At 47.7% G+C, this 23,473-nt stretch overlaps 2 protein-coding genes across 5 annotated transcripts; one reads left to right on the top strand and one right to left on the bottom strand.

The window, feature by feature from the left end:
• Positions 1–1,405: 1,405 nt before the first annotated feature.
• On the bottom strand, positions 1,406–14,404 carry LOC101609122 (lysosomal membrane ascorbate-dependent ferrireductase CYB561A3). Of its 2 annotated transcripts, none has more exons than XM_004667679.2 (7): positions 14,271–14,404; positions 10,696–10,788; positions 8,852–9,050; positions 5,798–6,006; positions 5,007–5,161; positions 3,933–4,089; positions 1,406–2,865 (listed from the first exon to the last, which is right to left on the bottom strand). In XM_004667679.2, the coding sequence occupies exons 3-7, from the start codon at positions 9,033–9,035 to the stop codon at positions 2,842–2,844; spliced, it is 729 nt and encodes a 242-aa protein (XP_004667736.1). In that variant the 5' UTR covers positions 9,036–9,050; positions 10,696–10,788; positions 14,271–14,404; the 3' UTR covers positions 1,406–2,841. The 2 variants fall into 2 exon arrangements, with proteins under 2 accessions (XP_004667736.1, XP_045007775.1); XM_045151840.1 differs by having other exon boundaries at positions 1,406–2,157.
• Positions 14,405–14,762: 358 nt separating this feature from the next.
• Positions 14,763–22,336, top strand: Tmem138 (transmembrane protein 138). 3 transcript variants are annotated; one of them, XM_045157872.1, is made up of 5 exons: positions 14,763–14,878; positions 17,428–17,695; positions 18,090–18,261; positions 21,600–21,675; positions 21,914–22,336. In XM_045157872.1, exons 2-5 carry the CDS (start codon positions 17,568–17,570, stop codon positions 22,024–22,026), a joined length of 489 nt encoding a protein of 162 aa, XP_045013807.1. In that variant the 5' UTR covers positions 14,763–14,878; positions 17,428–17,567; the 3' UTR covers positions 22,027–22,336. The 3 variants fall into 3 exon arrangements, with proteins under 3 accessions (XP_045013807.1, XP_045013808.1, XP_045013806.1); XM_045157873.1 differs by lacking the exon at positions 14,763–14,878 and adding an exon at positions 14,886–15,338 and having other exon boundaries at positions 21,917–22,336; XM_045157871.1 differs by lacking the exon at positions 14,763–14,878 and adding an exon at positions 14,886–15,338.
• Positions 22,337–23,473: the final 1,137 nt, after the last annotated feature.

Here is a 23,473-nt window from a genome sequence, read left to right as displayed (position 1 = left end):
AGCCAAAATAAATCTCTTTTTCCCAGAAGCTGCTCTTGGTTGGGTGATTTCTACCAGCAATGCGAACCAGACTGCAACACTGGCTAAATGCACTCAGGCCTGTTTTTAGTTCCTTGGGATCTATAAGATGAGAACAGTAACCATCTCACAGGGTTTCAAAATAATTCATATGACTTGATGAAGGTGAGGGCCCAGCCTGGTCTGAGGGCTCGCTCACTAAAAGCTAATAACTCACGAGTGTCAGGAACCCTCCCGTCCACCACCATGTTATTTATAGCTGACTACACTAGGAAAGGAGTCCACATATTCCATGTTGCTCACAGGCCTGTGAGCTCCCCTGGCCTCTGGGCCTCTCTGCCTAGGCTTCCCTGGACATCAGCCACACCACAGGTCCCTGGTGACAAATCTAGTTGTCAGCATGCATAGATATATGTGCCTAGCAGTTAGGAAGAAGGCTGGCTTCACACAATGGCCTGTGGCTCTTCTTGCCATTGTCTGGCCAAGTGCCTCCAGGACAGTCACTTGTCCTTTTCTGGTTTTTCTGTGTTTGTTTTCAAGGTAGGGTCTCACTTTAATCCAGGTTGACCTGGAATTCACTATGTAGTCTCATGGCGATCCCCCTCCCTATGCCTCCAGAGTACTAGGATTAAAGGCATACACCACCACACCCAGCCTTGTCCTTTTCAAGTCTTACTATAAAATGGAACCTTTCCTCATGAGATGAACATATGCCCTATAGCCATTTCTTACTGACATCCACGCATGTGTGAATCACATACGCTTTCATGAAGGTAGACTATCATGGATTTCTGGTCCCTTCTGGCTGGCCCTTTCCTAGGTCTAGGTCCTAGGTGAGGGTCAGGCCCGTCTTTAGGTTACACATTTGAGAACGTTGGCCTGTCAGCAAAGGCTTTTTGTTATGCTTTGCATCTTCCTGGAATTGCTGTGCTCCACTCTGGAATGGCATTAGGAGGTGGGGCCTTTATGAGATAACCAGGTGGTGAGAAGCCCTCATTTCTGAAAGGGCCTAGGCAGCACCTCACACTCTGTAGCCCTTACTAGATATCGGCCATTGATCTTGGACTTCAGCCTCCAGAAGTATGAGAACTAAGTCTGTGTCCTTTTTCTTTAATATTTTATTTTTACTTATTTATTTGACAGAGAAAGAGGGACAGAGAGAGAGAGAATAGGCACGTCAGGGCCTCCAGCCACTGCAAGCAGACTCCAGACACTTGCACCCCTTTGTGCATCTGGCTAACATGGGTCCTGAGGAATCTACCCTGGATCCTTTGGTTTTGCAGGCAAACGCCTTAATCGCTAAGCCACCCCTCCAGCCCAAGTGTGTGTTCTTTAAGCCACCCAGTCTGTGGTGTTTGTTCTAGCAGTTCAAATTAGAACTAACAGCTTTGGTACATAAAAACATGTTTAATGAAAACCAGATTCATAAACAACTGAAACACCCCCTCAAATGTTAGCCAGCAGAGCGGATCACAACAGAGGTGCCTGGCAGTCATCCCAGCGCCATGCAGGCCTCATCCAATGTACAGTCCAACGCAGCTCTCCCGCCAAATTCTGGAAATAGGAAAATCAGCCTGTCCGCTGCCTTCAGGGAGTGCAAAATACCAGGCTCCTCACACCTGTCTGCAAAGCCTAGCAGTCTGGAGGCTGGCGCCTGGCAGGGCTCATCTGTACAAGACAGGAGGAACCCTCCCTGCTGGGTTTCTTCTCAGGAGAAGAGCAAAGCTTGCACTCTAGCATGCCACTGAGGCTGGTTCAGCCAGACAAGCAGCCTTTATGGGGCAGAAGAGGCACCTAAGTACTCAGCAAGGACACCTCCAAAGCAGCAGTGGCCCAGGGCTCTGCGGAGCGCAGTTAACACTGGCCTATGGGTCATGGTGGCCTGCAGAAGAAAGACCAGCTAGGCTGGGACCCTGCCAAGGGCACAGGCTGGACCTGCCTGAAGCAGGCAGGAAAGCTTGCACCCAGCAAGGGAAAGGAAAGAAAGGCACAGAAACTTCTGCTACTCATCACATGGTACTGTGGGGACAGCTGTCTGTTCCTGGGAGAGCAGGTTACCAGGGCTCACATGGCTGCCTGTGTGACAGGCACATAAGTCACAGGGAAAGGGCGGGTTCCAGGCCACAGCTGAAGCAGCAGCTGAAAGAAGTGAAGCCAAATGGTCACGATATACATAGGACAGTGCAGAGATGTGCAAGAACAGTTCCAGGCACTCTGCCCCTCGACCTCTCTGCAACAGCCATTCTGCTACCACCCCCTTCTCTTTCAGCCACCCTAATGCCTTTCCCACCCAATTGCACATCCAGCCAGGGCAGGAGGGAGCAACAGAGCAGAGGCAGCTGTGCCCTGGTGGGTGTCCTAACTGGGACATATACCTCCAAAGAAAGAGCTGACTTAATACCTCAAATTATGGACTAACCCTGAGCTTCAGCATTTGTGAGCTGTTGGGATTTTCTACCATATCAGAAGAGTCTTACTAAGAAATCAAGCCAACTTCCGCAGATCCAGCAGAAGTGCCATGAGGGACCAGGACCAGGAGGATCGTATGCAAATGGAGAACCTGAAAAGGCAAAGCCAAAAAGCCACAGCCCTTAAGAGAAGCAGATGGGCAGCAAGTGGTGGAGAGAAATTTCTGTGCCTTTCCTTTCCCTTGCAGGGTGCAGGCTTTCCTGCCTACTTCAGGCAGGTCCAGCCTCTGACTCCAAGGCCAGGAGAAGTGTGGCTCCAACCCAAGAAAGTCAGCTGCTGACACCGGCCTCATGGAGCAGAGCTTCTGAGGGAGAGACACCGCACTGCAGACTGTTCTGGGAGCCCCTTCCCGCTTCATTCCCCGTCATGCAACATAGGCTGCAAAGAGGGCAGACACACAGGCATTTAGGATATGATGTAGAAAAAGCCCCGCCTGCAGGAGTCACACCAGGTTTGAATCATTCAGATATACCCCACAACCTGTAGGATGATCCCCAACCAAGCCACCATGTCCTTGAGCCTGATGTACAGCACACCTCCCTTACACCTGCAGATGCCTGAGTGCTTGAGAACAGGCAAGACCTGCTTCAAGCACTTAATGTGTCACCAAGCACATAAGCAACTAGCCTAACCCCTGAGCTGGCAAAGCAGAAGTCCCTACAAGCCCTTACTAGACTTAAGCCCATCCTTAGGAAAGGGATGGCCACATGTCACCTCACAAAGACAGGAATCTGGGGAGGGCGATTTGGAAAGCCCAGTCCTGGGCCTGACTTCTCTGATGCCGGTGACCCCATCTGCCAACTAATGTCCACTGGCTTCCCATCTGGCTACTAGGGTGGTCTTGGTAAGGCATTGTTGTAGTTTGAATGTATGTACCCCATTGACTCAGGTGTTTTATTTAAGCTTGTAACTTGGTTCTCCACCTGCCTGGCTAGAGGAGGTGTCATTGGGGGTGGACCTGAACTCCAGCCCAAAGGTATGCAGAGAGGTTTGGGCTCTGCAGGGGTCCTGCTTGCTGCCAGTTGTGTGTTTTGCTGCCTAGTGGTGGTTTCTTTGTGTTTGGATTTTTGTTGTTGTTGTTGTTATTTTGTTTTAAGGTAGAGTCTCGCTATAGTCCAGGCTGACCTAGAATTCATTATGCAGTCTCAGGATGGCCTTGAACTCATGGCAGTCCTCCTACTCTGCATCCCTAGTGCTGGGATTAAAGGTGTACACCACTACACCCAGCTTGTATTTGGATTTATGAATAGAAGTCAGCTTCTTTTGCCATTCTGGAACTTCCTCTGGATCTGTAAGCTGAAATAAATCCCTTCCTCCCCTAAACTATGCCTGGGCTGGATGTTCATCCCAGCAACGTGAAGCTGTCTACAATAGACACCAAGCCCCTCCTGCTGGTCCTTCCCTATACCTGGACCACTCCCCTCTGGAATGGGAGACAGCCATACCTCTCTGTCAATCAGCGTCCCTGGCTCCGGGCGTCTCCACGATGAGGCCAGAAGAACATAGAGAACCAGGAGCCCAAAGGTCACCACCAGGAGCCCGGTGCTATTGGCAAAGACAGCCTCACTGGGCAGGCTGGAGTAAGGCTTGGTGGCATTTTTCCTAAAGATGAAAAAACATTCTTTAGGTAATTTTCCACCTGTTTTTGTCCATTGGGAGACTTGATGTCACTAAAAATGGAGAAAAAATCTTCAAAACCAATTGTGACCTGAAATCTTAGCATATTTCATAAGTTCTTGCCACAGTGACAGGAGAAACTGTATAATGCCTCTTACCTGTGATGAAACTGAGGCTCACAGCAGTGAGATGAACTTGTCTAAATGGACATACTTAGTAAATGGCACAGCCAAGATCTCAGCCCCAGGGCCAGGGCTGGGGAGGTGGCTCAGCAATTAAAAGCACTTGCTTGCAAAACCTGACAGCCCAGGTTCTATTCCTCAATACCCACATAAAGCTAGATACATGAAGTGTGGATGTATATGAAATTTGTTTGCAGTGGCAGGAGGCCCTGGTGCACCCATGCTTACAATTTCCTATATACCTCTTTCTCTCTGTTTCTCAAATAACTAAGTAACCCATGGACAACATGTAATCTTATTAGCTTATTACACTGCCTCAAAACCCATAGACAAAGTGGTGAGATGCAGGCTCCAGAGTCATACAGCTTAACTAGACTCCAGGTTCCACCACTTACTGACTTGTGTAAGTTACTTCACTTCTCTGCACCACAGTATCCTCCATCATAATGACAACAGCATATGTGCAGGCTGTGTGAGAGGAGTAACTTAGATTTTCTGACAAACAGTGGGTACTAAATATATCTGATCCTCGGTAAATATTTGCTGACCAACTTAGCAGTTTCAAAGTAAAGACAGACCAAGTCTGCCACCTTCCAGATCAGGAACATGCCCAAACCCACAAGCTTGCCTCCCCTGGTTGGTCCTATGATCATAACTGCATCTTCTCAAGACCGTTCTGCCTTCCTTCTGCCTTAGTGTGAGGAACCCGTTCACACTTACAAAACGAAGAAAAGTTTTTCATTGATGCCAGAAATGACAGATGCGATGGACAGGGAGAGGATGGAGGCTCCGAAGAAGACATGCATGGGTTTCAGAAGGCTGCGTAGCCACAGGGATGCCCAGGGCAGGAGGAAGACAGCAAAGCCCAGGAACCACTGTGGATACAAAGGAGGAAGCCCCTGGCACTATTGTGTGTGACCACAAGTGTCAAGTCACCCATATACCCCAGTGCTTCCTACTGGCCATTGTCCCCTGGCCCTTCTTTCCAACTCGAATGCCCCATCAGGCATAGCAACATCTCCATGGGACATCTGTCTTCCCACTTCTATTATATAAGTAACTAGACTGGTGCAAGAAAGGCTCAGCTGCAATCTTCCAGCCCCAGCCATCCTCAATAGCTGTGGGCCCTGCCAGTCCTTGCTCACAAACAGCTCCAGCATAGAACTTGACATTGGAATTCTGGAACTACTGTCAGAACTGCTTCTGGTTCAATGAGGTAGAGTGGAAGAGAGGGTGGATTAGAGGCAGCCCGGAGCATGCAGCCACAGGCTAACCCACAGGGCTTTATGGTGACAGACTGGCAGTGTATGGCTCTGAGGAACACACTAAGAGTGAGAACCCAATCTCTCTCAGCCATTCCAATGGCTAAGTCCACAGTGTGCATGATGTGAGGCTCTCTCAGGCAGCAAGCAGAGCGAATATTTGGAGCTGAGGCCAGGGAACCCCACCCCAGAGCCCATGGTGCTAAGCCTGACCATGGCAACCTAGAAGGAAGAAAGGAGGGCACTCACCTGGCAGGAGAAGAGGATGACAGTGGTGATGCCCAGCCAGCTGTGCAGGGAGTAGAGGTGGGCGATTTTTGAGTGGCTATGAAACTGAAAGACGGCAACCAGCCCCACAACGGTGAAGATGAAGGCCATCAGGTGCAGGGCTGCGTGGAGGAGTTTCCAGGGCAGCTTGGGTCCCACCCATGATGCAGGAAGGCGATACACCAAAGATGCTGTGAGAGAGTAGTCCTGTGGCTCAGCCACATCTCCACGTACCATGATGCGACCCCACATAGCACTCCTATCTCCCCAGGCGGGAGAGGAAGCGCCAGAACATCAGTATCAGCTCCTCAGTATCTTTCCTCCCATCACTGTGTGACGCCATGGGCTAGGAAGGGAGGCAAGAAGGGCCAGTGTTCTGAATCTACCACTCTGCCCTAGCAATCATGAAAGAAGCCTGAACACTATATGGCCCACAAAGCACTGTCTCATTTGCTCTTTTATCAACTGATGTCTACAACCAAAGCTGTTTGTTGAGAACCCGACAGTAGAGCACCTGCCTAGCTGCAGCATGCTCCTGGGCTCTACTCCATCTCTAGCACTGCAAAAAGTAAAAAGTAAAAACACCAAACATCTCAGGCATGTAGGGCAGTCAACACAGGTCCAAATCCAGGCTCTACTTCTTAACTGCTTGGCCTCTTTTTCCTAACTTTTAAGTTCCCTCATCTGTAAAATGGGGGTAACAACAGGGCCCACCTCACATGCTTATTGTAAGAATAAAATAGAAAGTAAGTATACAATGGCACATGATAGCAATCCCAGCACTCAGGAGGCTAAGGCAGGAAGATCGTGAATTCAAGGCCAGCCTGGGCCATAAAGTAAGTTCAAGAATAGGCTGGGTTATATAGCAAAACCGTCTCAAGCTGGGCATTGTGGCACATGCCTTTAATCCCAGAACTTGGGAGGCAAAGGTAGGAGGACTGCCATGAGTTCAAGGCCACTGAGACTACATAGTGAATTCCAGGTCAGTTTGGGCTACAGTAAGACCTTACCTCAAAAAAAAAAAAAAAAAAAAAAAAAAAACTCAAGGGACTAGAGAGGTGGCTTAGTGGTTAAGGCATTTGCCTGCAAAGCGAAAGGATCCCAGTTCAACTCTCCTAGACCCACATAAGACAGTTGCACAAGGTGGCACATGCATCTGGAGTTCATTTGCAGTGGCTGGAAGCCCTAGCACACCCATTCTCTCTCTTTCTGCCTCTTTCTCTGTCTCAAATAAAATATATTTTTAAAAATCTCAAAATTTAAAAGGGGGGGGGCGGAGCTGGAGAGATGGCTTAGCGGTTAAGCTCTTGCCTGTGAAGCCTAAGGACCTCGGTTCTAGGCTCAATTCCCCAAGACCCACGTTAACCAGATGCACGAGGGGGTGCACACGTCTGGAGTTCGTTTGCAGTGGCTGGAAGCCCTGGCACGCCCATTCTCTCTGTCTCTCTCTGCCTCTTTCTCTCTCTGTCGCTCTCAAATAAATAAGAATAAACAAAAAAAAATTAAAAATAATAATAAAAATGGGGGGGCAGAAGGGGAGAGAATGGAGGGAAAAGGGCTTGAGGCTTAGAGGTTGAGGTGCTTGCCTGCAAAGCCTAAAGACCAAGGTTTGATTCCCCAGTACCCACGTAAGCCAGATGCACAAGGTGGCATAGGCATATGAAGTTCATTTGCAGTGGCTGGAGGCCATGAGGCACCCATTCTCTCTCTCTATGCCATTTCCTCTCTCTCTCTCTCCATCCCTCCCTCTCTCAAGTAAATAAATAAATAATTTTCTTTTAAAAGGAAGGAAACGGCTGGAAGGATGGGTTAGCAGTTACGGCGCTTTCCTGCAAAGCCTAAGGACCCAGGTTCAACCCTCCAGGTCCTATATAAGCCAGAGGTACAAGGTGACACAAGCACACAAAGTTGTACATGCACACAAGGTGGCACACACACAAGTTCAACTGCAGTCACCAGAGGCCCTAGCATGCCAGCCAGTTCTCTTTCTCTCTCTCTCTCTCTCTCTCTCTCCTCTCATTAAAAAAGGAAGGAAAAGAAAGAGGGAAGGAAGGGGAGGAGGGAAAAAGGACAAAAGTAGATGGTGTGTGTGAAGTATATGAGTTAAGATACATCAATTTCATCATCATCATCCCCTTTTTAAATTTTTTTCAAATATATTTTATCTATTTATTTGAGAGAGAGAGAATGGGCACACCAGGGCCTCCAGCCACTGCAAATGAACTCCAGATGCATGCTCTCCCTTGAGCATCTGGCTTAAATGGGTCCTGGAGAAATGAACTGGGATCCTTTGGCTTTGCAGGCAAATGCCTTAACCACTAAGCCATCTCTCCAGTCCCATCATTCCCATTTTATTTTATTTTTTATTTTTTTTGTTTTTCGAGGTAGGGTCTCACTCTAGCTCAGGCTGACCTGGAACTCACTATGTAAGTAGACTCAGGGTGGCCTCGAACTCACGGCGATCTTCCTACCTCTGCCTCCCAAATGCTGGGATTAAAGGCGTGTGCCACCACACCCAGCCTTCATTCCCATTTTATAAGGAGGAAGCTCTTTTCCCATGTTACAGGGCACAGACTTAAGGGACAAGAAGGGATCCGAGAAGAATAAACAAGTTCCTTGGTTAGGGACCCTACTATAAGAGACTTCAATTTCTTGTTCCCTAGAGCAGGGCTCATAAAACTACAGCACCTAGGCCAAATCCAGCCCATCACCTACTTTTGTAAATGTAGTTTATGGGAACACAGACACACACACTTGTGTGTTTATGTATTTTCGGTGGCTCTTTTCATGAACAATGGCAAGGCTGAAGAGTTACAACCCAGATCATATGGCTTCTAACACCTGAAGAATTTATAAGTCACAAAAGTTTGCTGACTCTATCCCCCAGTATCAGTGACACTGCCCCTCTGAGCTGTCCCTACACTTTCCACCTCTTTCCCCAGGGATAGCCCAATACAACCCAGTCTTGGAGAGGGAAAAGTGCTGCCCTGGCCAAGGCTAGACCATGTCATGCCTCCCATATTATCAATCTCTTACCAGCTCCGTAGATCACCACCATGGCAGAAACCATGAGCACTGGGTGCCAGTTGAACATATGCACGCTGCCATCCCAGGCAAAGCCACCTCGCCAGTACTGCATCCAATAGGTAGTGAAGAGGATGCACATTGAACCCAGGGACCCCAGCACCAGGCAGGACAGGTAAAACCATCCCAAAGCCATTCTGATCAGGAACTCCTAGAAGAAGGAGAAGTCACATGTCCCAGCTGACTTTAATGTGCCTCACACACCAGCTAGAGGAAATAGCCCTGCTCTCCTTCTTGTTCTGTGCCATGGAATCTTTTTTGCTTTACCTCCCCTTCCCACAGGAGACAGGCTGGAAATGAGTAACGCCTCACCACAGCACCTGGGAGTGCAAATAGCTGCCAGCTCAGGGTGATGGTGAGGTGACAAGGCCTGGCCTTAAAGCCTTAGCACGGACTAGTTTCCCACACAGAACCAAAACATAAACAAGGATCCCCAACCCAGGAAAGAAGAGACAAGAGTTAAGATCCAGGCCACATCACAGAACTTCCACTCGGTGGGTTCCAGCAAGCCCACAATTGGAAAGAGGCAAACATATTATAGGTTGAGTACCCCTTATACAAAATGCTTGGGCGCAGACACATTTCAGATTGCATAGATGGCTGGATTTCACATGTTGCATACGTTGAGTATATGTTAATTATGTAAGTTTCTGGGCTGGGGAGATGGCTCAGTGATTAAAGGTGCTTGCTTACAAAGCCTGCTGGCATGGGTTTGATTCCCCAGCACCCATGTAAAGCAAGATATAAAAGGTGGTACAAACATCTGGTGTTCATTTGCAGTTACAAGAGACCCTGGCATGCCCATACACACATACATACATGTTCAAATAAATAAAAAAAAATTTTTTTTGTTTTGTTTTTCAAGGTAGAGTCTCACTGTAGCCCAGGCTGACGTGGAATTCACTATGTAGTCTCAGGCTGGCCTTGAACTCACTTCAATCCTCCTATCTTTGCCTCCCAAGATTAAAAGCATGTGCCACCACACCTGGCTAAAAATATTTTTGGAAAAAAAAAAAACAAAATTTCAGGTTTCAAAACTTGGAATTTTTGGTTAGAGATATTCACTTTACATCATTAAGTGACCTGGGAAGAAGTTCTATGGGGCCTCCATTTCTACAGAAGAGTTCATCCCCCCAAGGACAAACTCCATGGGGCCAATGCCCTTTGTGAGATGAGATTGGAAACCCACTGTCCTCCATTCCCCTGCCTGAACTGAGGGGCACACCTTAACTGCCTTCAGGCCTGAGGCTTCTGCTTTCCCTTTTCTGGGGAAAGTTGAGAGGAGAAAAGAGGAAGTAAGAACTCATGGTCTAGAAAGTAAGATGTTTATTTTTATATTTCTACATGTACTCAATAAACTCAGAAACCAACTCTGGTTTCAGGCTTACATCCCCATGCAGCTGCTCTTAGCCAGGCAGGAGGCTGGGTTTATAGCTCAGCCATAAAGGGCTTGCTTAGCATGAGGAAGGTCACTGGTTACGTACCCAGTACCACATACACACCAAAAAAAAAAAAAAAGAAGAAGAAGAAGAAGGAGGAAGAAATAAAAAAAACAAATGAACGGGTGAATAGCCAGACAAGTGGGCAGAGGCACAAGATCAGACCAGCCCTGTGCCCAGCAAATATGTGGGCAGCATGGACCAGACCAGATTTCCTTAAAGTGGTTTCCTTGTCCCACAGGATCACACCAAGAAAGTAACAACATGGTTTCCTGCCATCGTGGGCCCTCCCTTTGGACAAGCTAACAGAAAGAATAGCCAATAACTCCCAAAGAGAGACAATACCTGATTCCTTACCTTTAGACCCAACAGAAGGCTCACAGAAGAGCGGCCTGGGCTCCAACTTTCATAAGTCAGACACCTTCAGGAAAACACTTAACTTGTTGTCACCTGAAATAAAGTTACAGCAAGAAGTAGAAAATTCTATGAAGCACTAGCTGTTGAGTACCAGACCTTACCCATGGCCCCACTTACTCCTCCTAATAACCCTGAGAGGGTCAGGAGTGGTGGTGCACGCCTTTAATCCCAGCAGCACTGAGGCAGAGGTAAGAGAATTGCTGTGAGTTCAAGGCCCGCCTGAGACTACATAGTGAATTCCAGGTCAGCCTGGGCTAGAATTAGACCTTACCTCAAAAGATAAAATAAAATAAAAAAAAAAAACCCCTGTGAGGACTATCACCTTCATTCCATACATGACAAAATTAAAACTCAGAACCATTAAGTACTAGCATTAGGATCCAATAAGTTGACAGGAGTGTCACATCCTTGTCTGATTTCAAGGTTTTGACCTGAACTCTTTCCTTGGCCACGGGTTGTAAAACCAAGTGAAAAATTGTATAAGGACATTGCGACAGTCAGTATTACAGCTTCTTTTATCTGAATCACTAATATGATAAGGCTTATATACTCCTGGTACTTGGAAGGTTGAGGCAGGAGGCTCATTTGAATACAGCAATAGGGCAGCCTGTGCAACGAATTAGACTGGTCTCAAAAACAAACAAAAACCTGATGCTCATAGTTCCTATGCCTGCCAGGCCTCTCAGTAGCCCTGACTCCATGTTTACCATGCCTTCTCTCCCCATGCAAGGTGTCCACTTAATCAGAGCAGATGCTGACCTCTCACAAGGTGACTCAGGTAGCAACAATCTCAGAGAAAGGAAGGACTGTAGGGGCAGGGGGCGGACAAGTTTTCTGACCTAGCTACTGGGTTCAGGGGTTTGTTACCCAGCCTGAACAGCCTCCTCAACTACTGCAATGGCAGAGGTCTGGGTCACCAAGTGTTTACCTATTGCACCCTCCACTCCTCCAGCAAACTGTTCTTGGTTAGCAAGCTCCAGATATATGACAACATCTATGTCCACAGTTTCTTTTCCTTTACAAAAGGAAAAGAAGATAATGGTCCCTTTGACTACTGCCCACTCTGACCCTTCAGGAGTATGCGTTACACAATGATCTCTTTGGTCACTATCCCACTAACAGTGCTGCCATTTGACTTTGTAATGAATTACACCTATCTTCTATACTTAAAAAGAAGAAGAAGAAGGCTGGAGAAGATGGCTTAGCAGTTAAGGCATTTGCTTGCAAAGCCAAAGAACCCCAGTTTGATTCCCCAGACCTACATTTGGTTTATACCCAAGGAGGTACATGTGTCTGGGGTTCATTTGCAGTGGCTGAAGGCCTGGCACACCCATTTTTTCTCTCTCTTTTCCTCTCTCTCAAATAAAAATAAATAAATAAATAAAAATTTTTAAAAAGAGATAGAAGCCAGGCGTGGTGGCACATGCCTTTAATCCCAGTACTCGGGAGGCAGAGGTAGGAGGATCACCATGAGTTCGAGGCCACCCTGAGATTACATAGTGAATTCCAGGTCAGCCTGGGCCAGAGTGAGACCCTACCTCGAAAAACCAAAAGAAAAAAGAGAGAGAGAGAGAGAGAGAGAGGAAATGGGAAATTAAGTATAAAAATCAAATAGATTACATCCATATCCCTAGAAGTCCTAAGTTATTGCTATATGGCAGGCTCAAAACAGGATGGTGGGGACACTTTTGTGACAGAAGGCAGGAAGGTTATGCTGTTCTGTCCACAGTACACAGACAAGTCACCCATTTTCCTGAGGGAAAAGAAAAAACAAAAGCAGCATAAAGGACTACTAATACAATGAAAATCACATGCAAATGTTGAAACTATGCTCAGATTTGTCCCAAGACAGCAGTTTAGACCAAGAGTTCAGGACATGTTCATCTTAGATGGGTCTTCTGCTCACTCTGCAAAGCCTTATTCTAAGATAGCAAACCCTACTCTTAGGGAAGGTCATAAATATTTAAGCTTTGCAGGAATATGGTCTCTATCACAACTATGTCATCCACTCCTCTGCTGATGTTGTATAAGAGCATGATGGACAGTATCTTAACAAATGAGCATGACTATGATCCAAAACTTATTTATGAACATATGATTTTCACACCCCACAAAATATTATCCTTTTCATATTTAAAATATTTATTTAGTTCAGACAGACAAAGAACAAAAGAGAATGAGCGTGCCAGGGCCTCCAGCCACTGCAAACTAACTCCAGATACATGTGCTACTTTGTGCATTTGGCTTTATCTGGGTACTGGGGAATTGAACCCCGGTCCTTAGGCTTTGCTGGAAAGCACCTTAATAATTGAGCCATCTCTTCAACTCTACTTATTTGAGAGAGAGAGAATGAATGGGTGTGCCAGGGCCTTCTGCCACTGCAAACAAACTTCAGATGCCTGCACCACTTTGTGCATTTGGCTCTACATGGGTGCTAGGGAAGCGAACCCAGACCTTCAGTATCTGCAAGCAAGGGCTTTTAACTGCTGTGCTCCCTCTCCAGCCTCCACCCCTTTTCATCTTTTAAAGTAATTTAAACATGTAAAAGCCACTCAGGGTCAGATGTGACCTGTGGGATGTAGTTGGTCTACTCTAATCTGGAGCACTTTCCTCAGTTGTTTGGCAAAAGGATCCTCATAGGCTGAAATAAACCAGAATCAAGTCAGAAATCAAGAATCAAGTAAGAAATGTGGCTATCTCTCATTCAGCCCTTAGTCGTAGAAAAAGGCTCCTGCGAATTCTTGCAGTTACCTTTATAACAGAACTACAAACATGAAGGCAGTCACTTTGCTGCTCACCCTCCCCAGAAGGATAGGTGTGGGTGACATTAAGAATCCTGGTGGCGCATGCCTTTAATCCCAGCACTCGGGAGGCAGAGGTAGGAGGATCGCTGTGAGTTCGAGGCCACCCTGAGACTACAGTGTGAGTTCCAGGTTAGCCTGGGCCACAGTGAGACCCTGCCTCGAAAAACAAACAAACAAAAAAGAATCCTGAAAACGAAACTATTGTTCAAGCCCTGCAAACCTTTAACATTTCATTTCAAAAACACTGCAACACGGGAGGCCAAAGGAGAGTGACTTGTCCAAAGTAAACAAAGTAAATGACAAGGCTGGACAGGCATCCAGGTCCATTCCTTGTCAGTTCTCGGGACTCTTCACTTTCCAAGGTAGCTTCTATAATAGCAAGACTCAGAAGTAAACGGCGTAATAGTGCAGCTAGGAAATAGATAAACAAAGTCCTCCTTCGGACGGTCGGATCTAACCACTCCAGGCACACGAGGGCGCCAAACGTGACCCCTCTGCTAGATGCTTGGTCCCAGTTAACCGTGAGTGAAAAGGGAATTAGGAATCCCGCCTGCTCTTTGCGCCTTCTGAAAAACCTACAGAAGGAGGCCGACAAGTGTCTTTTCCTAAGGAAAAGCAGGCTGAGCGTGGGCTCGTGACAGCGCGAAGCAAGGCGGTAGGAGCCAGCAGCGGATCCCGCTCCCTGCTCTCCCAGCCCGGGCTCTTCCTCACCCCTGATCATAGAGGGATGCAACGGAGCCAGGGCCTCCGCGGGCCGCCTCCCGCGGCAGCGGTCACCCTCGGGGCTTCTGGAAGTTGTAGGACAGGATCCCCGGCGAGCCTGCAGTCAGCGGCCAACGCTGCACCGCGCGCGGCCGGGGACTTTATAGGCTCGAGGCACTTCCGGTGCCGAGGGCGGCCTCCTGGGAAATGGAGTCCCGACCCCATCGTCAGCCGCCGCGCGCGTGCTGAGGACCCGGGGTCGGGGGTCAGCGCCTGGGGGCGCCGTGGCGTGTCCACAGCATGTCCCCCCCCAACACAGACCCCCGGCCCGACCAAGCAGAAATGCCCGAGTTAGCAACAAGCCTCCGGCCCGGGCTGGCCCTCCGCAGGGCCGCGGGGGCGGTGGGCGGGAAGCCATGGGCAGCGGGCGGCACTGCTAGTCGACCGGGAACAGGGCGGGCCCAGGAAACATGGCAACCCGGAAGGCCGGAAAGCGGAGGGAGAGCTGTGAGCCACTGAGCGCACAGAGCCTCGCCCGCCATCAACTTCCGGAGTTTCAAATCAGTTTCCGGAAGCCCAAGAGGTGTCCCCATGGCAACAGACGTAGGTTCTTTGAGGTGAGTGTGGAAGTGGGTAGAGTGGCTGGAAGTAGGCGTGTTTGGTTGCTGTTGCTTTTGGTGCAGGGTGGCAGAATTGCTCCAGGGACAAAGGGAAGGAGGCAGGTCGCCGTGGACCGACTAAAGAGCTCACCCCGCGCCAAGCTGAAGGGATGCGCGCCCACGTTTCTGTGTAGGGGATCCGCGCAGCGGCCCTAGGTGGAGGCCTGCGAAGGGGTGTATTTGGCGTCAAACCCAGGAATCCTGGTTCTGCTCCCTTGCGACCCGGAGAGAATGACTTGAACTGCCCTTGCCAGTAGCCAGCGGATAATTCTTTTCCTCCTGGCAGAGCTGTGAGGATTAAAGGCAATTCTGGCTAACGAGATTATCCAGCTGCTGGTATCTAAGAGAAGGCTGTCAGTATTATTTAGTGAATGAGGAAACTCGGGCACAGCGAAGCCACTTTCATACGTCCAACAAGGTGAGACTTTTCCACCCAGGGGAGGTGGAAAAGGCCTGGAACCTTTCAGAGCCTCTGAGCAGAATGGGGATTATATGTATTGAAATGACTACTTGTCAAAATAGTCCTGGGAGTAAGTAAATTTCTAACTATGCTGTCCTTGCCTGATGCTACATATCTCTGCCATAAACTCAGCACAAAGCTTTTCAGGAGAGATTTGTGTCCTCTCAGCCCTTACTCTGCACCACTTCCCACTATTTTGTGACCATTTTCTCCACCTAGTTTCTCACCATTCTATCTGTTTTGTAAGAGGCAGTTTAGCACACTAGTTAGGTGAAGAGCCTCACGCAGGTTGCATGAATCAGAATCTGCCACTTAACAGCTTTATAACTTTGGACAAATTATTTTGCCTCTCTGGGCTTTAGTTTTCTCATCTGTATAACGGGAAAAAGTAAGACTTTTCTTCTACCTCATGATGCTATGGTGAGACTTAAATATCAGCGATTAGAATAGTCCCTGCACATTGCAAGTGATATAGCAAGGGTTTACTGCTATTGTTATTGCTACTACATGACCAGACCATTACACTTACATGTAGAGCTCCTAGGTGTTCTTGGTTAGAAAGATGTACATTTACCATGTGTGGTGTTGCGTACTTGTAATCCCAGCTCATTGGAAGCTGAAGCAAGAGGATCATGAGTTCAAGACCAGTCTGAACTACATAACAAGTTCCAAGCCAGACTGCTACATAGCAAGATCCTGGCTCAAAAAGAAATTAAAAAGAGGGCTGGGGAATGGCTCAATGGGGAAAGTGCTTGCTGTAAAAGCATGGCAATCCGAGTTTGGATCCCTAGAACCCATGTAAAGCCAAGTGCAATAGCAAGCATATGTAACCCCAGCCCTCCTACTGCAAGCTGGAGGGTGGAGACAGAAGAATCCCTGAAGATAGCAGGCCACCTGACCTCATATTTGCAGCAGTGAGCAAAAGATCCAGCCTCAAAGAAGGCAGAGAGCAAGGACCAACACTGGGGTTATCTTCTGACCTCTATACCCACGTATACCATGTCCTGTATGCCTGCACTCACACATGAACACACATACACAAAGATGATGTTTAAAAACTGGCCTGGAGCTGGGTGTGGTGGCACGTGCCTATAATGCCAGCACTTGGTAGGCAGAGGTAGAAGGACTGATGTGAGTTCAAGACCACCCTGAGACTATCGAGTGAATTCCAGGTCAGCCTGCACTAGAGCAAGACCTTACCACCAAAAACCAAAAAAAAAAAAAAAAAAAAAAAAGTGGGGGGAGGCTGGGAAGGTAGCTCAGTGGATAAAGTGCTTGTTCAAACTATAGTATCCAGGTTTGATCCCCAAACCCCAGTTAAGAAGTCAGAAGCTGTGGTGGGTTTCATTAACCCGAGCACACTGATGCTGATGGCAAGATGGGAGGTAGAGACAGGAGAATTTCCTTGGAAGCTTGCATTGAGCACAGCAGAGCAAGAATCTAGAGTGGGAAACCCTGCCACAAATGAGGTGAGGACTAATATGAAAATTTTTCCTCTGCCGTGCAATGCATTACTGCAGCACACACAAATAAAATAAAAAATTAAGAGCCAGGAGTGGTGGTGCACGCCTTTGATCCCAGCACTCAAGAGGCAGAGGTAGAAGGATCACTGTGAGTTTGAGGCCACTCTGAGACTACAGAGTGAATTCCAGGTCAGCCTGGGCTAGAGGGAGACCCTACCTCGAAAAACAACCAAAAAAATAAATAAAAAATAAGAGTTGTGCATTTAGGTGGGCTCAGACATTGAAAAAAGTTTGAAATTGAAGGTCCTTGAAGTGATGACAGGTTGGAGGTTTGTGTGTTTTGAGACAGAGTCCTGCTAGCACAGCCCAGACCAGCCTCAAACTCAAGACCGCCCTGCCTAACCTCCCAGGGACTAGGATTGCAAATGTGTGCTTCCACACTTGCCTTTACTTAGCTAGTTTTGGTTCTTGGTTTTGTCACTAATATACTGATCAACTGGATTGGTATTTGGCACAAAGTAGGTACTCGGGAGATGTTTATTAATAGATTTCTAACTTTGTCTCTTCTTTTTTTGCCCCAAAAGGTCTTTGTCTTAGAGCCAGAGAAACAGGTCAGATTGGGAAGAAATAGAAGCCTCTCTCCCAGAACTGAGCAGAGAACCAGAAGCAATTTTCATTGGAACTGTGGCATGTGCCTTTGGGAACCCAAGAGAGCAGAAGGAAGATGCTCCAGGCCAGTAACTACAGCCTGGTTCTCTCCCTGCAGTTCCTGCTGCTGTCCTATGACCTGTTTGTCAATTCCTTCTCAGAACTACTGCGAATGGCTCCTGTCATCCAGCTGGTACTCTTCATGTGAGTATAGGGGGTGGGCCTGGAAAGCTGAGCCCGAGCAGTTTGAATGTCCTGTCGGTCATGGTTTAGCATTTTAAAGTTGTTACTAGAGGGCCTGGAGATGTATGTAGATCAGTGGTAGAGTACTTCCTTAGCATAGGTAAGGAAGGCCCTGGGTTTGATTTTCACACCACTGCCCCCTCTAAAAAATGTTAGGTCAGGAAAGCCTTGTCTGTGGACTTAACTAAATGGGTCATTGTAGCTACATATCTAAAAGCCCATGCTATCTGGGGGGATTGGAGTGACTATATTCCAAGGAAGGACAGATCTCATGGTATTCCTGAAGACTTAAGGCCAGCTCTTAGGTACTTACACAGGTCCCTGCTTGGTTATACTTTGTTTTATATGTCCACAGTATCCAGGATATTGCAATCCTCTTCAACATCATCATCATATTCCTCATGTTCTTCAACACCTTCGTCTTCCAGGCTGGCCTGGTCAACCTCCTGTTCCATAAGTTCAAAGGGACCATCATTCTGACATCTCTGTACTTCGCCCTCAGCATCTCCTTTCATGTCTGGGTCATGGTAAGAAAGCAATTCTGAATTCTCAGATCTTCTTTATTTTTATTTTTTTGCAAGCAAAGAGAGAGAGAGAGATTTATTGATTGAGAATGGGCATGCCAGAGCCTCTAGCCACCGCAGATGAACTGCAGATGCATGTACCACATTATGCATTTTGCTTTATGTGGTTACTGAGGAATTGAACCTAGGTCATTAGATTTTTCAGCAAGTGCCATAACTGCTGAGCCATCTTCCCAGCCCAATTCTCAGGTCTTAAAGAGTAAGGAGTAACTGGGCATGATGGCTAATGCCTGTAGTCCCAGTGCCAGTACCCACAAGGTTGAGGCATGAGCTAGAGGCCAGTCTGTGCTACAAAATGAGACCCTGTCTCAAAAATCAAAACAGAGGCCAGGCACAGTGGCATATGCCTGTAGTTTCAGCTCTTGGAAGGTTGAGGTAGGAAGATTACCACAAGTTCAAGGTCTGTCTGGGCTGCATAGTGAGTTCCAGGCAAGCCTCACTGAGCTACACCCCTAGCATTAATGTATTTCATCAAAATGAGCATATTATAGAACCAGGCATGGTGGTGCATTCTTCTAATCTCAGCATCCAGGAGGCAGAGGTAGGAGGATCACTGTGAGTTTGAGGCCAGTCTGAGATTACATAATGAATTCCAGGACAGCCTGGGATAGAGCAAGATTCTAACTCAGAAATCCAAACACAGGGCTGGAAAATGGCTTAGTGGTTAAGGCATTTGCCTGCACAGCCAAAGGACCCAGGTTCAGTTCCCCAGTATCCACATTAGCCAGATGTACAAGGGGGCACACATGTCTGGAGTTCGTCTGCAGTGGCTGGAGGCCCTGGCATGCATATTCCCTCCCTCCCTCCCTCCCTCCCTCCCTCCCTCCCTCCCTCCCTCCCTCTCTCTCTCTCTCTCTTCCCTTCTTTTTCTGTCAAATAAATTAATTAATAAAAATAAGATATTTTTTAAAAATCCAAAAACAGCTGAGCATGGTAGCACATGCCTTTAATCCAGCACTTGGGAGGCAGAGGTAGGAGGATTACTGTGAGTTCAAAGCCACCCTGAGACTAGTGAATTCCAAGTCAGCCTGGGTTAGAGCAAGACTCTACCTCAAAAAAAAAAAAAAAGAACACTTGAGAGAGACAGGAAAGAATTAGAGCTGTAGCTGCTCAATGTAAAGTGCCTACCTAACATGCATAAGGCCTTGGGTTCAATCCCCAACACTAACTGAAATAAAAGAGTTGCGAGCTGGGCGTGGTGGCACACCCCTTTAATCCCAGCACTTGGGAGGCAGGGGTATGAGGATCGCTGTGAGTTGTGAGTTTGAAGCCACCCTGAGACTATATAGTGAATTCCAGGTCAGCCTAAGCTCTTATGAGAACCCTACCTCAGAAGAAAAAAAAAAAGAATTAGGACTAGAGAAATGTCTTAATGGTTAAGGTATTTTCATGCAAAGCCTAAGGACCCAGATTTGATTCCCCAGTACCCACATAAGCCAGATGCACAAGATGACACATGTGTCTGGAGTTTGTTGGCAGTGACTAGAGACCCTGGCATGCCCATACTCTCTCCTTCTCTCTCTCTCTCTCCCTCCCCCCTGCCCCCGCACATAAATAAATAAATACTGAAAAAGAATGGCCAAAGAGAGACCCAGAGAGACAGAAGGACTAGTGAAACAGAAGTCTGGAGCATGCAAACTGCATCTGGTCTGGGGCCTGTGTGAGCTGGGTAGCTCAGTACTCCTGCTAGTAATCTGATTAAGCCCCTGTACACTAAAGCCTTGATCTCAAAACACCACCCTCAAAAGGTGGGGGGGGTCGGCTAGAGAGATGGCTCAGTAGATAAAGTGCTTGCCCTTCAGTGTGAGGAGAACCAGAGTTCAGGTCCTCAGAATCTATATAAATGTTGGGCAGGCAAGGTGGCCTACCTGTATTCTCAGCATTTGGGAAGCAGAGATGTATTTCTTGGGCAAACTGACTAGCTTGACTAGCCAGCTCAGTGAACTAACTTTTGGTTCAAGTGAGAGACCTGCCTCAGGAAATAAAGTAGAGAGCAATTGAGGAAGATGTTTGATGCCATCCTCTGGCCTCTATACTCATGCACACATATATACATGTGGGGAAAAAAAAATAGAAAATGGGTAGGGGCTAATAATTTACTTCACTGGTAGGATGCTTACTTGGCAGGTTCAATGCCATGACAGAAAAAAAAAAAGCTAGGAGTATCTGTCCTCCAAGAACCCAGGCATTCTTTTTTTCATGGTTCAGAATCTTTGCTATGAGGCAGGTGAAATGAAAGAGTCTTGGAGTACTGTGCAGGTGACAGTTTCTTGAGGCACCTTTGCCCACCCTTCTGTGTTGAAGGACAGCCTTATTCAAGAGTGCAGGGACTCTCCTATACCTTTGCCCCAGTCAGGCCGGCCAGAGCTAATGCAGAAACAGTCAACTACGTGGGCAGATGTGTGGGCATGGTGTCCCGTGGTGATTGTTACAGACAGTGACTATTTCTGGGAAGTAGCTAGGCCGAAATGCTATTTGCCTTCATGTCCTCTGTGGAGTCCGTGTCCTTACACTAGGAGAGCCAGCTCCCAGCATGCCTCCCTTTGGTTCTTACAGACTCCAGATCTGATCTAGTTCTCATGGCTTCAGACTTCTGTTTCACCAATTCTTTCTTCTCTTGGGGTATATCATATGTTTCTCATATGCTCATTTTGATGGAACACATTAAAGCCTTAGCTCTAGGCTGGGGTGTGGCTCATCCCTAGATCCCTTGCCAAGCATATTCAAGGCCCTGGGCTCCATCTGCAGCACGATAGAAAACCTGAGTCTAGACCCATGTTGACTAGCGCTGCCTTGTCATCATACTCTCTGTGCAGCTGTCCCCAGGGTGCCGCGGAGAGAAGTAGAGCACACAGGAAAGCTGCAGAGAGAGTGAAGTGTAGGGGCTTCCTCCAGCCTCTTTGTCAGCCTTGCTATGTGCTTTTGATTTCATAAAGCCCTGAGTACCAAAGCCTTTATTTGCCAGGAGCAGAGTCTTGAGATTTTCAAAGCTAGTAACTAGCCTAATTCCTGCAGTGGTATATGCCATTTCTCCTTGGCAAAGGCAACAGGGTGGAAGACAAGAAATATCTCAGTTGTATCTTCTCTCATGGTTAGAGGAGATTGTTTTTCCAGCAGAAAAGAGAGCTTGAGGTTTCCTTGAGAAATACTACGTGGGTTTGGAAAAAGGAGGGGAGATTAACAAGATTTTCAACTGAGTAGCTTCATTGAAGCCAAACAAGTCAAGATTTTAGAGACTCACGCCACCCTTAACCTTTCCTTGTCTATCCTTACTCCTTCAGAACTTACGCTGGAAAAACTCCAACAGCTTTGTTTGGACAGATGGACTTCAGACTATATTTGTATGTCAGAGACTAGGTAAGGACCAGAGCAACACAGTCATCCCCCATATACCTCTGGCTTCACATCCCGTACCCCCCCCCTCCCCGCCTGGCATGGTTGGCACAGCCACACTGAGGCCAGGAGAGGAGACTGCCCTCTGCCTTTGCTGGGAGACAGTGGCAAACCATTGTGGCCTCAGGCTTGTTAGGTTCGGTTCCCACCCTGCAGAGCCCTTGTGCCCGTCCCTGAAGCTTCTGTGTGCTTTCGTCCTCAGCAGCGGTGCTGTACTGCTACTTCTGCAAACGGACGGCTATGAGACTGGGCGACCCCCGCTTCTACCAAGACTCGCTATGGCTGCGCAAGGAGTTCATGCAAGTCCGAAGGTGACCACTCTCCACGCCGACGGTTGCCTTTCCTTCCTGGTAGAGGCTACCTACGTTGCTCCCCAGGGAGGGGCAGCCTTAGCACCAGAAGATAGCTGGACTTCCAAGAACAGGCTAAAGCCAGCTGTGCTCAGCATTTTAGAGGAAGACCCACAAGGTGTGATAAGTCATGCCTATTATCCCAGCACTTGGAAGGCTGGGGCAGGAGGATCGCCACAAGCTTAAGGCTTATCTGGGCTACACAAGGAGATGCTATCTCAAAAAAAGAAGGAAGACCCTCTCTCTTGCAAATTAAAGTTTTTCCACAATCTTCAGTACAGAATGCAATCCTTGCCTCCTACCTCACTCGGCCTCCTGCCCTACCTGCTCTGCATCGCTCATCTCCTCTGCCTCCTCCTCCATCCTGTGGACTGTGGGGCCCTGGAGCTCTCACCCTTTGGGCAACCTAGCGTGCCAGCCTCCCAGCCCACACTCTACTGGTACTACACTCAAGTGACTAAAGGATGCTAGCAGTAAAAGGTGTGTGCTCCTGACCTATGACACCTTAGACATTTAGACTTTATGCCCAGTGTACTTTTTTACATTGATAAATAGGAAATAAATTTGTTTTTCATAAATAGCGGAGTTTCTCTCTCTAGCTCGATGTCCTCATGGTAAAGAGGCATGTCATCTCAGAGCCTTAGCATCTACTTGACCTAGGGCAGATAGAGCTACAGATTAGATAGAGTATGTGTAGAACCCCACTATGGGTCAAGGTATTGATGTACCTATAGCTGGCTCACACCAGTAATCCCGGCATTTGGGAGTCTGAGGCAGGATGATTGCCATGAGTTCAAGGCCAGCTTGGTCTCCATAGGTCTAGGCTAGCCTTTGCTACAGTGTGAAACCCTGTCTCAAACAAAAAAGCTCTGGTGCTCATTCAGAAGTTCAAGGTACAGTTGGTGCTGCCGTGCCCCCAGCATGCCAGACTCCAGTGCTTCCTTTACACACTCCTAAACCTGCATGTGGGCGCATAGGATGGCAAAAGAAAACTTCAGAATTCATGTCATCTGATGTCACAGCATGTCTATTGACAGTAGCGTATAACATACCACCACCAAACTCAGTAGCACGTAGCCATACACAGTTGGCTTTCTAACTGTGGGGTTCTACTGATCTGTGCTGGATCGCAGTGATTTCAGCAAGGCCTACTTATATGTCTGCCTGTGAGCAGGCTGGGCTGTCATGATAATCTTGGGATCCTTTAGCTGTTGACTAACTTGGAATGACCCCAGGTAGAGAACAGTTAACTGGGCTCTGGGTGATACGAGCCACACCCACCAGCAGGCTACCCTTGGTCTGGTCACTTGACAGCAGCCTAGAAGCAGAAGAGGACAAGTCATTAATCCCTTTGTTAACCATGATCTCTTTAGATGGACAGTTTCTGTACCCCACAATGAATCAGCTAGATT

Source organism: Jaculus jaculus, chromosome 1 (assembly GCF_020740685.1).
Source record: "Jaculus jaculus isolate mJacJac1 chromosome 1, mJacJac1.mat.Y.cur, whole genome shotgun sequence".
NCBI classification, from domain to species: domain Eukaryota; kingdom Metazoa; phylum Chordata; class Mammalia; order Rodentia; family Dipodidae; genus Jaculus; species Jaculus jaculus.
The sequence above is the reverse complement of the archived record's forward strand: the minus strand, read 5'-3'. Positions and strand labels throughout refer to the sequence as shown.